General features: G+C 47.4%; 1 protein-coding gene across 1 annotated transcript in view; it reads left to right on the forward strand.

The window, feature by feature from the left end:
• Positions 1 to 16,779, forward strand: part of PPFIA3 (PTPRF interacting protein alpha 3) — a 65,104-nt gene that overhangs the window by 21,246 nt on the left and 27,079 nt on the right. Inside the window, 2 exon segments of the mRNA XM_030197952.1 lie at positions 290 to 436; positions 16,492 to 16,626. Of these exon segments, the coding sequence (XP_030053812.1) occupies positions 290 to 436; positions 16,492 to 16,626 (282 nt within the window).

A 16,779-nucleotide genomic window follows, 5' to 3' on the forward strand; every position in this document is an offset into this window, starting at 1 on the left:
TGAGGGGCTGCAGACTGAGTGCATTTGTAGGTAAGAAGGAGAAGCTTGAACTGTATGCTTAAAACATATCTGTTTTTGTATCGAGAATCTTGATTGTTTAATATTTAATTTATAGATTGTAAACTAATTATGTGTTTGTAATTCCGTCCGATTGGGATTATTTTCTGACAGTTTGTAATCTGCTTTGCACTATTTTGGTTAGAGGCGGAATAGAAATCACAGTAGTATAGTAAAGTATAAAATCAAATAAAAATGTCTGTTTGTCTGTCTGTCTGTCCGGCCATGTCAGGCTCTAGCCCAGAGGGAGGACATGGAGGAACGGATCACCACGCTGGAGAAGCGTTACCTGAGCGCCCAGAGAGAAGCCACATCGCTCCATGATGCAAACGACAAACTGGAGAATGAGCTGGCCAGCAAAGATTCACTCCTTCGACAGGTACGGGGGGGGGGAGGGGGAGGGGGCTCTCCTCAGATAGGTACAAGGGGGCGATTCTCCTCTGACAGATATGGGGGGGAGAGTGTTCTCCTCAGATAGGTACCGGGGGAGAAGGCTTTCCTTAGATAGGTACAAGGTTCAAAGAAGAGCGACCAAAATGATAGAGGGGATGGAACTCCTCTCGTATGAGGAAAGGCTAAAGAGGTTAAGGCTCTTCAGCTTGGAAAAGAGACAGATCAGGGGAAATATGATTGAGGTCTACAAAATCCTGAGTGGTGTAGAACGAGTACAAGTAAATCAATTTTTTACTCGTTCCAAAAATACAAAGACTAGGGGACACTCGAGGAAGTTACATGGAAATACTTTTAAAACAAATAGGAGAAAACATTTTTCACTTACATAGTAACATAGAGGGGAATAATCGAATGGCGCCAGCGGAATAGATTGCCTGCGATCTATTTTGGCGGCACCGCAAACAGCTGGCCGAACCGTATTATCGAAAAAGATGGCCGGCCATCTTTTCTTTCGATAATACGGTTTGGCCCGGCCAAATGCCAGAGTTCGACAGGTTTGAGATGGCCGGTTTTGTTTTTCAGTGATAATGGAAACTAAAAGCGGCCATCTCAACCCCGGCTAAATCCAAGGCATTTGCTCGTGGGAGGAGCCAGCATTTGTAGTGCACTGGTCCCCCTGACATGCTAGGACACCAACCGGACACCCTAGGGGGCACTTCTAAAAATTAAAAAAATATATACAAATAGCTCCCAGGTACATAGCTCCCTTCCCTTGGGTGCTGAGCCCCCAAATTCCCCCCAAACCCACTCCCCACAACTCTACACCATTACCATAGCCCTTATGGGTGAAGGGGGGCACCTACATGTGGGTACAGTGGGTTTTGGGGGGGTTTGGAGGTCTCAATACTTAGCACCACAAATGTAACAGGTAAGGGGGGGGATGGACCTGGGTCTGCCTGCCTGAAATGCACTGCACCCATTAAAAACTGCTCCAGGGACTTGCATACTGCTGTCAGGGAGGTGGGTATGACATTTGAGGCTGGCATACAGGCTGGCAAAAAAGGTTTTTATTTTTATTTTTTTAGTGTGGGAGGGGGTTGGTGACCACTGGGGGAGTATGGGGAGGTCATCCCCCATTTCCTCCGGTGGTCATCTGGTGAGTTGGGGCACCTTTTTGAGGCTTGGTCGTGAAAATAAAAGGATCAAGTAAACCCAGCGAAATACTGATTAACGACGCTTTTTTTTTTCCATTATCCGCGAAAGCCGGCCATCTGGTAGCCATGCCCATGCCCGCCCATGTCCCGCCTTCGCAACGCCGCCAACACGCCCTATTGAACTTTCGCTGGCTCGGCAACGGGAAAGCGGCGATGGTGTCAAAAAAGCAGCTTTCGATTATACCGATTTCGCCGCCTTTGAGAGATCGCTGGCCATCTCCCAATTTGTGTCGGAAGATGCCCGGCGATCACTTTCGAAAATAAGCCTGATAGTAACATAGTAGATGACGGCAGAGAAAGACCTGCACGATCCATCCAGTCTGCCCAACAACATAACTCATATGTGCTACGTTTTGTGTATACCTGACCTTGATTAGTATCTGCCATTTTCACGGCACAGACCGTAGAAGTCTGCCCAGCACTAGCCCCGCCTCCCAACCACCAGCCTCCCCCCCCCCCACCGGCTCTGCCACCCAGTGGCGTACCAAGGTGGGGGCGGTGCGCCCCCGGTGCACGCCGCTGGGGGGTGCCGCGGCGCACACCTGCTCCTCCGAGTTCGCTAAACTTCGTTCGCTGCAGCTCCCTCTGCCCCGGAACAGGTTACTTCCTGTTCCGAGGCAGAGGGAGCTGCAGCGAATCAACGAAGTTTAGCGAACTCGGAGGAGCAGGCGCGCCACAGCACCCCCCACCAGCGGCGTGCACCCGGGGGGGGGGTGCCATCTGGGGGGGGGGCGCATCGACGTTCCGCCCCGGGTGCCATCCAGGCCAGGAACGCCACTGCTGCCACCCAATCTCCGCTAAGCTTCTGAGGATCCATTCCTTCTGAACAGGATTCTTTTATGTTTATCCCACGCATTTTTGAATTCCGTTACCGTTTTCATCTCCACCACCTCCCGCGGGAGGGCATTCCAAGCATCCACCACTCTCTCCATGAAAACATAGTAACATAGTAGATGACGGCAGAAAAAGACCTGTACGGTCCATCTAGTCTGCCCAACAAGATAAACTCATATGTGCTACTTCTTGTGTATACCTTACCTTGATTTGAATCTGCCATTTTCAGGACACAGACCGTAGAAGTCTTGCCCAGAACTAGCCCCACCACCCAAACACCAGCCCCGCCTCCCAATCTCGGCTAAGCTTCTGAGGATCCATTCCGTCTGCACAGGATTCCTTTATGTTTATCCCACGCATGCTTGAATTCCGCTACCGTTTTCATCTCCACCACCTCCCGCGGGAGGGCATTCCAAGTATCTACCACTCTCTCCGTGAAAAAATACTTCCTGACATTTTTCTTGAGTCTGCCCCCCTTCACTCTCATATCATGTCCTCTCGTTCTACCGCCCTCCCATCTCCGGAAAAGGTTTGTTTGCGGATTAATACCTTTCAGATATTTGAACGTCTGTATCATATCACCCCTGTTTCTCCTTTCCTCCAGGGTATACATGTTCAGGTCCGCAAGTCTCTCCTCATATGTTTGTAACGCAAATCCCATACCATTCTCGTAGCTTTTCTTTGCACCGCTTCCATTTTTTTTACATCCTTAGCAAGGTACGGCCTCCAGAACTGAACACAGTACTCCAGGTGGGGCCTCACCAACCACTTATACAGGGGCATCAACATCTCTTTTCTTCTGCTGGTCACACCTCTCTCTATACAGCCTAGCAACCTTCTGGCTACGGCCACCGCCTTGTCACACTGTTTCGTCGCCTTCAGATCCTCCGATACTATCACCCCAAGATCCCTCTCCCCATCCGTAACTATCAGAGTCACCCCGCCTAACACATACTTCTCCCGTGGATTTCTACTCCCTCAGTGCATCACTTTGCATTTCTTCGCATTGAATTTTAATTGCCAAACCTTAGACCATTCTTCTAGTTTCCGCAGATCCTTTTTCATGTTTTCCACTCCCTCCCCGGTGTCCACTCTGTTACAAATCTTAGTATCGTCCGCAAAAATGCAAACTTTACCTTCTAACCCTTCTGCAATGTCACTCACAAATATATTGAACAGAATCGGTCCCAGCACTGATCCCTGAGGCACTCCACTACTCACCTTCCCCTCCTCCGAGCGAATTCCATTCACCACCACCCTCTGGTTTCTGTTTGTCAACCAGTTCCTAATCCAGTTCACCACTTCAGGTCCTATCTTCAGCCTGTCCAGTTTATTCAAGAGCCTCCTGTGGGGAACCGTGTCAAAAGCTTTGCTGAAATCTAAGTAGATTACGTCCATAGCACATCCTTGATTCAGTTCTCCAGTCATCCAGTCAAAGAATTCAATGAGATTTGTTTGACACGATTTCCCTTTGGTAAAACCATGTTGTTTCGGATCTTGCAACTTATTGGCTTCCAGGAAATTCACTATCCTGTCCTTTAGCATTGCTTCCATTACTTTTCCAATAACCGAAGTGAGGCTTACCGGCCTGTAGTTTCCAGCTTCTTCCCTATCACCACTTTTGTGAAGAGGGACCACCTCTGCCGTTCTCCAATCGCATGGAACCTCTCCCGTCTCCAAGGATTTATTAAACAAATCTTTAAGAGGAACAGCCAGAACCTCTCTGAGCTCCCTCAATATCCTGGGGTGGATCCAGTCCGGTCCCATGGCTTTGTCCACCTTTAGGTTTCCTAGTTGTTCATACACACTCTCTTCCGTGAACGATGCTAAATCCACTCCACTCTCACATGTACTTTTGTCAGTCCATCTCGGTCCTTCTCCAGGACTTTCTTCTCTGAAAACAGAACAAAAGTATCTATTTAGTAAATTTGCCTTTTCTTCATCATTTTCTACATAGCGGTTCGCAGCATCTTTCAGTCTCACAATTCCCTTTTTAGTCTTTTTCCTTTCATTAATATACCTGAAGAAATTTTTGTCACCCCTCCTTACCTTTCTAGCCATTTGTTCTTCCGCAAGTGCTTTCGCCAAACGTATCTCTCTCTTGGCTTCCTTCAGTTTCATCCGGTATTCCTCTCCGTGTTCCTCTTTTTGAGTTTTTCTGTATTTCTGGAACGCCAACTCTTTAGCCTTTATTTTCTCAGCCACTTGCTTGGAGAACCATATCGGTTTCCTTTTTCTCTTGCTTTTATTTACTCTCCTTACATAGAGGTTTGTGGCCCTATTTATAGTTTCTTTCAACCTGGACCACTGCCCTTCCACTTCTCGTACGTCCTCCCAGCCCATCAGCTCCTTCCTCAGGTATTCCCCCATTTTACTAAAGTCAGTCTCCATGAAAAAATACTTCCTGACATTTTCTTGAGTCTGCCCCTCTTCAATCTCATTTCATGCCCTCTAGTTCTACCGCCTTCCCATCTCCGGAAAAGGTTCGTTTGCGGATTAATACCTTTCAAATATTTGAACATCTGTATCATATCACCCATGTTCCTCTTTTCCTCCAGGGTATACATGTTCAGGTCAGCAAGTCTCTCCTCATATGTCTTGTAACGCAAACCCCATACCATTTTTGTAGCTTTTCTTTGCACCGCTTCAATTCTTTTTACATCCTTAGCAAGATACGGCCTCCAAAACTGAACACAATATTCCAGGTGGGGCCTGACCAACGACTTATACAGGGGCATCAACACTTCCTTTCTTCTCTGATCACACCTCTCTATACAGCCTAGCAACCTTCTAGCTACGGCCACCGCCTTGTCACACTGTTTCGTCGCCTTCAGATCCTCAGATACTATCACCCCAAGATCCCTCTCCCCGTCCGCAGGGCTGTGCCTAGGGTCTCTGGCGCCCCCGTGCAGACTATCAGTTGGCGCCCCCCACCCCCGGGAAAATGATCACGCCCCCCCCCCGGTGAAAATGATCGCTCACCACTTGCCACACTGACAGGAATTGTCAGCAATATTCTTAGAAACAAATTGCTATACATTGCAAAATAAGATAGCAGATGTAAATTCTCAAAGTGGACATATTCCAAACGCTAAAATGAAAATAAAATGATTTTCCTTAGCATCCCTCCGGACCGGACCAGGATTGGACTGTTGGGTTGTGCCCGCCTACCAGCAGGTGGAGACTGAGAAAAAACTCTGACTCTAGAGAGCCAATAGGAGCCCTGGCCATGTGACCTTAGCCCCAGTATTTTCTCAGTCTCTCAGCAGGTAGGAAGTGAGCCCATTAGTCTCTCTCTCTCTTTTTCACTATAAGATATTACAGATATATTTATAATACTTCTTCTGTGCCTGGAATCGTAATTAGAGGCTTGACAGGGTTTCTTTTCTTTCTTTGACAGCCTCTGGGGTGTTAAACTCGGGTGTCTCGAGTCCACCCCCCTTCCTCCCCATCTCCCTGGCTTAGCAGGGAAGGGCCGTCCCTTTCTCTGGAAAGGTGTACCGTCTTTGGGAGAGGCAGCCACTTTTAATAGGCAGCTGTTTTTAAAGAATTAAATCAAGTAAAAGAAAATTAAAAGAATTAATTCAAATGAAAGGAATTTAAAGGAAGTAGTTTTTGATTTCCCCAGGCTTATAACGAGCAGGTAGCTCTTCTGTCTTATTCTGTTTGAAGAGTCTTTATTTTCTTTTCTGGCGGAGCTATTTAAAAAAAAAAAAAAAAAAAAAATGAAAAGTCAGCGTCTGTGACTTTAATCGGTGGTTTTTTGTTATCTTCATTATTTTTCCTCTGCTATCCGGCGTTGTTAGCGGCGGTAGTTGTAAAAAAAAAAAAAAAAAAAGAAGAGGCACGAACTGTTAAGCGCGTGCTCGCTCTTGGACAGGTCTGTATAGCTTGGGAGCTGTATTGACGGTTCCTGTCGGGCCAGAGGCTAAACCATGTTTTGTGCGACATCGGAGGTTATCTGTTTTTCAGCGGCACGGATTTCCTGCTTCTTCGTCGGTCTGGTCAGTGGTTTTCTCCCCCGAACTTTATTCTTCTCATTTTGGCGCGCTTGGCCGCCATTGTTTTGCTTGCAGCTGCAATTTCCATTGATGCGGCAGCGTTTTTCTGCTTTTACTGTGTTTGGCTGTTTGTGCAATGGAAAGGAGATATTGTTTCTCCGGTAGTTGGGGCAATTGGTAGTATATTTTCCCCGCAATTAATTTTTACATGTATTTTTCAAGCTATTAAAAAAAAAACAAAACAAAAAAAAAAAACCGAAATGTTACGATGCGAATGGCGCTCATTTTGTTTTTCCCTCTGTTTTTTCTCCGTCGGGGACTTTTTGGTTGCTAGCAATGTTGTGAATTAAAGTGCAGCTCAGTTGGCGATTTCTTTGTTCTTGGCAAGACTCCGATTTCAAAGTGCAGCTCAGTCGGGAATTCTCTGTTTTAGACAATGGGGCGAATTAAATTATATCTCAGCTCCAAAATAACCAATTTCCTATTCCTTTCCCTTGTGTGTGATGTTTGGAGGAAAGGTCTTTGCTATTGTCTAGCGCATTTTTTATGGAGGTCCAGTGTGTGTCACTCTGTGTCTTTCTCATTTCCTGGTGAATAGGACTACATTGTCTAATAGTCAATTGATTAGTACTTTACAAATCTGGCCATAATATCTTAGCTCCTTTCAAGCATTTCCCTTCATGGCTATGATGTTATACAGTGTTTTAAGAACTTAACAAACATTTTCTATGGCATAGGCTATCTGGTTCAGGTGCCATTGTTTGGTACTTTACAATGCTGGACATAAGATCTTAATTCCTTTCAGGAAATTTTCCTCCGTGGCTATGTTCTTATACAGTGTTTTAAGATCTTAACAAACGTTCTCTAGAGCGTAGGCTATATGGTTCAGATGCCATGTGCAATGAAATACATTGTCTGATACTCAATTGTTGCGTACTTTGCAATTCTGGACATACGGTCTTACTTCCTTTCAGCAATTTTCTTTCATGGCTATGCGTTCTCTTTGGCATAGCAGATGACAGTTGCATAGGCTACATGGTTCAGATGGTTCTCATATTCTAGGAGACTCAGTCCTGTCTACCGAGCACCTAGTTTTCTCAGATGCCTTAGAAGGCATGTTTTATTCACATCTTCTCTACTTTCCAACTGTCTTGGAGTTTCTCATGTGTTATCTTAGTTTTCTTCTAGGACTTACAAGATATATGTCCACTTAGGGAGTAAAGTTATCAGGTCAATTTGCATTTTCTCCCACTTAAGGATAGTGGGAGGTCCTCATGCCATCTACTTGTATTTTTGTTTCCTCTATCTATTCAGCCTGGGCACATGGTAAACATTCTGGTTTTGTCCAGTATGACCATCCATAACATCTGCTATCCCTTTCTCTTCCTTACAGATTTTAGGGTCTTGTTTCAGGCTTTCTTGACGTCAGGTACAGTCTTGTCTCCTGTGGCACAAATTCACCACCTTTTCCGTAATAGGTATTTTCCAGGTCTATTCCTTTTCATTTTCATTTTATTCTTCCTCTCTCCAGAGTTTTTTTCTCTTGGAAGGAGATTCACTCATTTTCTGTGCATTTTTTGCCATAAGGGCATAAGTGTTGCCATAATGGGAAAGGCCAAGAGTCCCCATCCTGTTTTCAGATGGGGTCAATCCAGATTGCAAATACCACATTCATTCTTGTGAGTGTGCATCTGTTCATCTCTGTACATCTCAGTGAGGAAGGAGACATGACATGATACGAGGTTTGGGGAGATCCGGTAAAATTAAAGGCCAGTGTGTCTCAGTCCACGCTCAACATATGGTGATCCTTTCATTTTCATTCTATATGTCCTCATTCCAGACCTTCCTTTCAATTGGAAGGGGATTCTTTCACTTCCTGTGCATTTTTGCTATTAGTATATGAGTATGGTCATACGGGGAAAGTCTAAGAGTCCATTAACCCCAGCATCCTGTTCTCAGTTGTGGTCAATCCAGGTTGCAAGTACCACATTCATTTCTTATGGATGTGGGTCGGTACATCTTAGTACAGCTCAGTATAGGAGGAGTAATGTCCGTGATACGAGGATGATAAGGTCCTCATTACCAGTTTTCTTGCCCTGCTCTTCGGTCTCGCGTCGGCTCCGCGCACTTTTTTCTTAAGTTATGGTCATAGTAGCAGCGGCGCTCATGAAACTACGTCTCGTCGTTTCATCCTTTCCATAGATGTCTGGTTCATTACAGACAGTCTTATTGGCAGAGTTGTCAGGTCAAGCAACAGGTGGTGCATTTCAGGCACACCCTAGGTTATGGGGTGCATGTAGCCAGGTCTCTCATTTGAGCTCTCTTTTGAGCTCTCGTGTGATCTCATTAGATTTCATAGCATGTTTCTATTTTTTCTCTCTTTGTTTAGTCAAGTTGGCGCAGACTGTTTTTGTCTTCTCTACAAGCGTCCCACTTTCTGTTTTCTCTGGATGTTCTTGGGCCTTCGGCCATTACCTTGCTCTATTTTGCAGAGTAAAATTTTACTTTCTAGCTCCCAAGAAGGAATTTTTTCTTCATTCGCTTTGGAGTCTCGGTAGTCTTTTTTGGGCAGCTTTTCACTCTGTCAATTTTGTGACCATTGAAGAAAAAAAAAAAAAAAAAGAGTTCTCAGTGGATAGTACCTTAAGGGGAGGTCCCAGTTCTACAACTATTTCTTTTCGCTCTGACCTTCCATGTGCCTCGCTTACTCTCTTGCTAAAAAGACTTGTCAGCGGCAGAGATAGATGCCCTCTCCTATCCAGATATTTATCTCTGATGGAATCCCTCCGCTCAGTTGGCCTCTGTATTCTCACTAGTGGTCTGGTGGTTGAGATTGAGCATTCTTCCTGCAGGTGTGCCGGGAGCATATACACAGTGACCAGTTTTTTGATGGCTGCATCTGTGAAAATATATATGTATATTTATAGTTCTACTACATAAGTACATATGTAATTCCACACTGGGAAAAGCTCAAAGGTCCTATTGAGCCCACCTTTCTGTCCACGGCCAATCCAGACCATGAGCACCTGGCTAGATTCCTAAACGTACAAACATTCTATACATGTTGTTCCTGGAACTGTGTAGTGTTTTATGGACTTCTATATGTTTCTAACAGATGAAAGGTACTAACAAGTGTCTACTGTTGATTTATTCCCGTTTTCACTAATTGGGGTCTACGACAAGAGTCTCAGGTGATTGGCTTGCAGAGGCAACAGCTACAGATGATTCTTTCTCTCTCAGTTGAATTGCGCTCTGAGATATGTTTTTTTTTTTTCATGTTGGGTAACTGCAGCGGCTGTCAGTTTATTTGGACCTTCAGTCTAGTTTGCAGCAAGGATTTAGGTACCTTCTTCTTCTGCATACTATTTAACTGCATTCTTGTTTTTACCTATTTAGCTTCTAGTGATCAGGTACTTTCTCACTGACAGGCTTGACATACTTCCAATCTGTTGCTAGGTCAGCAATAGTCTACAATATCTGGAGTATTGTACTTCAGGATTTCGGTTTCCACTTTCTCAGCTGAGGTAGTTTCATTGCAATTTTTTGTTTCCAGGCGGCTCTGCTTCTACCTTTGTCATCCTTCTTTCAGTCGTTTTTTCTCGAGTCTCTCTGTCCTTTGCGCTGCACTGATGCGGTAGGGGACAATATATAGCGGCCACTTGGTAGGGGACAATGTTCAGCGTCGCTTGGACTTTTCAGCCTCAGCTTTTTTGCTTTGTAGTCATTCTATTTAGTTTATTGGCGGTTCTTGGATCGTCAAGCTTTGGCTTCGTATTAATCCTAGTTTGGGTGTCTTCAGGGACTCTACCACATTCTCAATGTCTGTCCCTCCCGTAAGATTACTGCTTTGGTACTTCCCAACAGTCCAATCCTGGTCCGATCCGGAGGGATGCTAAGGAAGGAGAAATTAGATCTTACCTGCTAATTTGCTTTCCTTTAGTCCCTCCGGACCGGACCAGGCCCCTCCCGTGTTCTATCAACTCTTTAGATTCTTTTATTAAGTTTGGAAGTGTACTCGTTCCTTTACCACACGTGGAATGTTTAAAAAAAAAAAAAAAAAAAAGATTTTGCGTGGTCCATACCACTTCTCTGGTGGTTGCTGGTGAGCTCGGTTGCTGGAATATATATAAAACCTTAATGGGTCATACCACTTCTCTGGTGAGAGTTGCTGGTGAGTTCAGTTGCTGGAATATATATAAAGCCTTAAATATGTCATACCACTTCTCTGCCGAGAGTTGCTGGTGAGCTCAGTTGCTGGAATATATATATATAAAACCTTAATGGGTCATACCACTTCTCTGGTGAGAGTTGCTGGTGAGCTCAGTTGATGGAATATATATGAAACCTTAAGTGAGTCATACCACTTCTCTGGTGAGAGTTGCTGGTGAGCTCTAATATGAATGGGCCATGCCACTTCTCTGGTGAGAGTTGCTGGTGAGCTCTAATATGAATGGGCCATGCCACTTCTCTGGTGAGAGTTGCTGGTGAGCTCAGTTGATGGAATATATATAAAACCTTGAGTCATACTACTTCTCTGGTGAGAGTTGCTGGTGAGCTCTAATATGAATGGGCCATGCCACTTCTCTGGTGAGAGTTGCTGGTGAGCTCTAATACAAATGGGCCATACCACTTCTCTGGTGAGAGTTGCTGGTGAGCTCTAGTACTCGGTTTTGCCGAGGAATTTGTGGCTGCTAGGATTCCATACGGCACAGAAGTTCTTTCTTTCTTTCCTGCTTTGTTATTCAAATACTGAGGCTAAGGTCACATGGCCAGGGCTCCTATTGGCTCTCTAGAGTCAGAGTTTTTTCTCAGTCTCCACCTGCTGGTAGGCGGGCACAACCCAACAGTCCAATCCTGGTCCGGTCCGGAGGGACTAAAGGAAAGCAAATTAGCAGGTAAGATCTAATTTCTCCTTTTTCTACCTTTGTTGTCTGGTGACTTTCTTTTTCCGATCATGCTGGCCCAGTATCTGAGTCTGCTGCTATCTGTCCTCTTAACTCCATTTCCAGGGCTTCCTTTCCATTTATTTCTTTACTTTCCTCCTTTCTTCTTTATTTCTTGCTCTATATCCATTTCCAGCAATTTCTTCTCTCTCCCTGGGTCCTGCCCTCCCATCCATGTCCATTCTTGTCCCTCTCTGCCCTTCCCTCCTCCATCCATAGCCAGCAATCCTCCTCTCTCCCCTCCCCTCCATTTCCAGCAATTTGTCCTCTCCCTGGGCCCCCATGTCCACCCTTGTCCCTCTCTGCCCTTCCCTGCTGCATCCATAGCTAGCAATCCTCCTCTCTCCCCTCCACTTCCAGCAATTTGTCCTCTCCCTGGGCCCTGCTGCTGCCCTCCCATCCATGCCTGTCTCTCTGCCCTCCCATCCATGCCTGCCATAGGCGGTCGGTGGCCCAACTGTTTGGGGAGGCTAAAGGGGGCGGGGTTAGGGGTGGGCCAGGGGTGGAGCTTAAATCCATAATTGTCTGATCACATACAGAAAAAAAAAATAAAAATGTCACAATTAATACCTTTTATTAAATTTAGATATTAGATATGTATCATATGTCAAAGAATAAAGTGGTTCGCTCAACTGCAAAACACTATGCACAACTTTGTGCAAAAACACACTCAGAACCTTACTGTACCATAAATATTACACTGGGAAGACCCTAATACACCAATATACCACCATACGGAACATGCAGACCGTCAACAATATGAAACAAGGGATCATAATATCATGATACGTGTAGAGCCAAAAAACACCCTTTTAGGGTGGCTAGTGTTCACAATGAGCTCCTTTTATTAACGACCATATGTAGATCCTTCAAGAGGTAGTGTGTCATGATTTACGCTGTACACCCTTTCAGATGTTTTGGTGTCAACTTAGTAAGGCCAACACACAATCTCTCCACTGCAAAACACTATATACAAACTTGTGCAAAACACACTCATAGCCTTACCAAACCATAACAGCACTAATTCCAAGGACAGGACGAGCTACAACCTTTATGTGTGGAAAGGCAGCACTATAATTACACCGGGCTCTAAAACACCAGTACACAACCTAGTGAAACCAAAATAAAACAAAAAGGGCTGCAAATACTTCACGCTAGCAGAATACTGCATCTTGATCACACATGAAAAACACATGACACAACCAGGGGCGTATCTGGACTCCGGCGGTAGGGGGGGCCAGAGCCAGAGGGAGGGGGCACATTTTAGCCCCCCCCCCCCGCCGCCGCCCCCCCCACCGCCGAGCCCCCACCGCCACCAATGTGACTCTCTCCACCCCCCTCCCGCCGCCAACCCTCCCCCGCTGCCGTTCTTACTTTTGCTGGCGGGGGACCCCAACCCCCGCCAGCCGAGGTCTGCTTCCACCTGCCGCTGCCGTAAAAACATCTTCTTCAGCCGGCGGGGGACCCCAAACCCCCGCCAGCCGCCCCGCGGTGTTTGAAATTCATCTTCGGCCTCCGTGGCCGTGCTGCTGTGATAGGCGCTGTTGAAATCCACTTCGGAGTCTGACGTCGCAGCACGTACAACGTACAACGACGTCAGACTCCGAAGTGGATTTCAACAGCGCCTATCACAGCAGCACGGCCACGGAGGCCGAAGATGAATTTCAAACACCGCGGGGCGGCTGGCGGGGGTTTGGGGTCCCCCGCCGGCTGAAGAAGATGTTTTTACGGCAGCGGCAGGTGGAAGCACACCTCGGCTGGCGGGGGTTGGGGTCCCCCGCCAGCAAAAGTAAGAACGGCAGCGGGGGAGAGTTGATGGCGGTAGGGGGGTCCAGGGCAAAATCTGCGGGGGCCCAGGCCCCACGCAGATACGCCCCTGGACACAACAGATATGAAGGCAAAATACAAGAAGTCAGACAGCATGCAGCAATACTAGAAACATTGAAACTTACATGCAAAATATCACAGATGTACATTTCCAAAAGCTGACATATTCCAATTAATAAATTTTGAATAAAAAATGTTTTCTACCTTTGCTGTCAGAGCATTTAGTTTTTCTATTAGCTTTGGTCCCAGTGTCTTCTTTCCATTTGATATTTTTTTCTCTCATCATGTCCACCATCTTTCTGTGTCCTTATGCGTCCTGTCTACCACCCTATCCTTTCTCCAGTTTCAACATCTGCCCTCAAAGTGTTCCAATCCAGCCTTTAAATTCAGCAATTTCCCCTCCATCCATATAAAGCATTTCTCCTCACTCCCCTCCATCCATGTGCATCTACAACCTTTGTCTTCTCTCCCCTCCATCCATGTCCAGCATTTCTCCTCTCTCCCTTCCACTCCATCCGTGTGCATCTCCTTCCTTTATCTTTCCTTCCCCCCATCCTTGTCCAACATTTCTCCTCTCTTCCCTGCCCTCCACTCCATCCATGTCCAGCATTTCTCCTCTCTTCCCTCCCCTCCATCCATGTGCATCTCCTTCCTGACGTCCCTCCCCTCCATCCATCCATGTCCAACAACTCTCCATTCTCCCCTTCCCTCTCCTCCATCCATCCACCCATATCCTGCAAATTTCCTCTCTCCCCTGTCCCCATTCATCCATCCATGTCCAGAATTCTCCTCTCTCCCTTGCCCTCCCCTCCATCCATCCATCCATGTCCAGGAACTCTCTGTTCTCCCCTGCCCTCTCCTCCATCCATCTCCAGAAAATTTCCTCTCTTCCCTGTCTCCATTCATCCATCCATAGTAACATAGTAGATGACGGCAGAAAAAGACCTGCATGGTCCATCTAGTCTGCCCAAGATATAAGTTTATCTTGAATTTGTACCTGTCTTTTTCAGGGCACAGACCGTATAAGTCTGCCCAGCAGTATTTCCTGCCTCCCAACCACCAGTCCCGTCTCCCATCACCGGCTCTGGCACAGACCGTATAAGTCTGCCCTCCCCTATCCTCGCCTCCCAACCACCAACCCCTCTTCCCCCCACCTGCTCCGCCACCCAATTTCAGCTAAGCTTTTGAGGATCCATTCCTGCTGCACAGGATTCCTTTATGCACATCCCACGCATGTTTGAATTTCGTTACCGTTTTCATCTCCACCACTTCCCGCGGGAGGGCATTCCAAGCATCCACCACCCTCTCTGTGAAAAAATACTTCCTGACATCTTTTTTGAGTCTGCCCCCCTTCAATCTCATTTCATGTCCTCTTGTTCTACCGCCTTCCCATCTCCGGATCCCATCTTCCCATCATCCATGTCCAGAATTCTCCTCTCTCCCTTGCCCTCCCCTCCATCCATCCATCCGTCCATGTCCAGGAACTCTCCGTTCTCCCCTGCCCTCTCCTCCATCTATCTCCAGATAATTTCCTCTCTCCCCTGTCCCCTCGATCTATGCCCAGCAATTCTCCTCTCTTCCCTGCCCTCCCCTCCATCCATGTCAGCAATTCTCTCCCCTGCTCTGCCCTCTCCCCTCCTGTCCAGTGATTTCTTCTCTCTCCCTGCCCTGCATCCATACATGGCCAACAATTCTCCTCTCCCCTGCCCTCCCCCCTACATGTGGCAGGCTGCAGCGTTTTTGGGAGGCAGCTCTGGCTCTCCCTCCTTCCTTCCTTGGTTCCCGCTCTGGCTCCCCGATCGGCAGCCCCCCCCCCCCCCCCCCCGTGTTTTAACCTTTACTCTCCGACGTGGCAGCGATGTCAATCAATGAAGAACGTACAACAGACTCGCTTCCAGCTTCTCTCTTCACACAGTGTCCCGCCCTCGCGGGAACAGGAAGTGCATCATCGCTGACGTTGAAGGCGGGACACTGTGAGGAGAGAAGCTGGAAGCGAGTCTGTTGTACGTTCTTCATTGATTGACATCGCTGCCACGTCGGAGAGTAAAGGTTAAAACACGGGGGGGGGGGCTGCCGATCGGGGAGCCAGAGCGGGAACCAAGTAAGGAAGGAGGGAGAGCCCGAGCTGCCTCACAAAAGCGCTACGCTTGTGAGGGCAGCAGGGAAGTCCGAAGTCCACGATTGGGCTGGGGCGCCGGGGCGAGGGTAAGCACCGCGGCGGCGCCCTCCAGAGGTGGGCGCCCCCCTGCGGCGCTTACCTCGCTTACCGCATCGGCACGGCCCTGCCCGTCCGTACTTATCAGACTCTCACCGCCTAACACATACGTCTCCCGTGGATTAAAGAATAGTTAAGCTCTGGACCTCTTTGCCGGAGGAGGTGGTAACAGCGGTTAGCATATCTGGGTTTAAAAAAGGTTTGGACAAGTTCCTCGAGGAAAGGTCCATAGTTTGCTATTGAGACAGACATGGGAAGCAACTATTTGCCCTGGGATTTGTGGTATGGAGGGTTTCTGCCAGGTACTTGTGACCTGGATTGGCCACTGTTTGGAAAACAGGATACTGGGCTAGATGGAGCATTGGTCTGACCCAGTATGGCTACTCTTAGGTTATTCTCCTTAGACAGGTACGGGAGAGCAAGTCTCCTTAAACACATATGGGGGGTGGGGATTCTCCTTAGATAGGTACAGGGGGCCGAAGGGTGGAGGCTTCCCTCAGACAGGTCCAGGGGGAGGGGTTCTGAGACAGGTATGGGGGAGGGTTCTCCTTAGATAGGCACAGGGAGCCATTCTTCACAGATAGGTACGGGGGGGGGGGGGTTCTCCTCAGATGAGTACAGGGTCTCTGTGTCTCAGATCAGTGGCTGTGAATTACACTGTGGATTTAGGTTCTGTATGATCTCACCTTTCCACAGTCCAGACGGCTTAAAATTAACTTTTGTATCTGAGGCAATAGAGGGTTAAGTGACTTGCTTCAAATCCCACTGTGGTGGGATTTGAACTCTGGCTTCCCCGGGTCCCTAACCACTAGGCCACTTCTCTGTTCTGTAATTTGCTGTTGTGGGTTTTGTTGTGGCTGACTGGCCAGTGGCCCCGTGATCCTCCCTGGATAAGTGACCACCGGGTCCTCCTGTGATTCACTGACCAGCAGCTGCAGGTTCCACTGTGGGCCAGTGACTTTTAAAAGGGCCACTGGGCTCCTGATCACCTCTGTATCTCTCCGCAGAGTGAAGAGAAGAATCGTCAGCTGCAAGAGTGGTTGGAGGATGCAAAACAGAAGCTGCAACATACGCTACAAAAGGCTGAGACGCTCCCGGAGATCGAGGCTCAGCTAGCCCAGCGTGTGGCTGCTCTCAACAAGGTAACATGAAGCCAGATCGGGGTATGGTTGGGGAGGGTCGTGGTCTGAGGTGAGGGCAGAGCCTTTTCCGCTGCCATAATTTTTTTTGTTAATTACTGCAGTGTGATTATGGACGGGGAAGCTCAGGCTGCCTTTTAATTGTTGCTGTATCAG

Source organism: Microcaecilia unicolor, chromosome 3, assembly GCF_901765095.1.
Source record: "Microcaecilia unicolor chromosome 3, aMicUni1.1, whole genome shotgun sequence".
In the NCBI taxonomy this organism is placed as follows: Eukaryota; Metazoa; Chordata; class Amphibia; order Gymnophiona; family Siphonopidae; genus Microcaecilia; species Microcaecilia unicolor.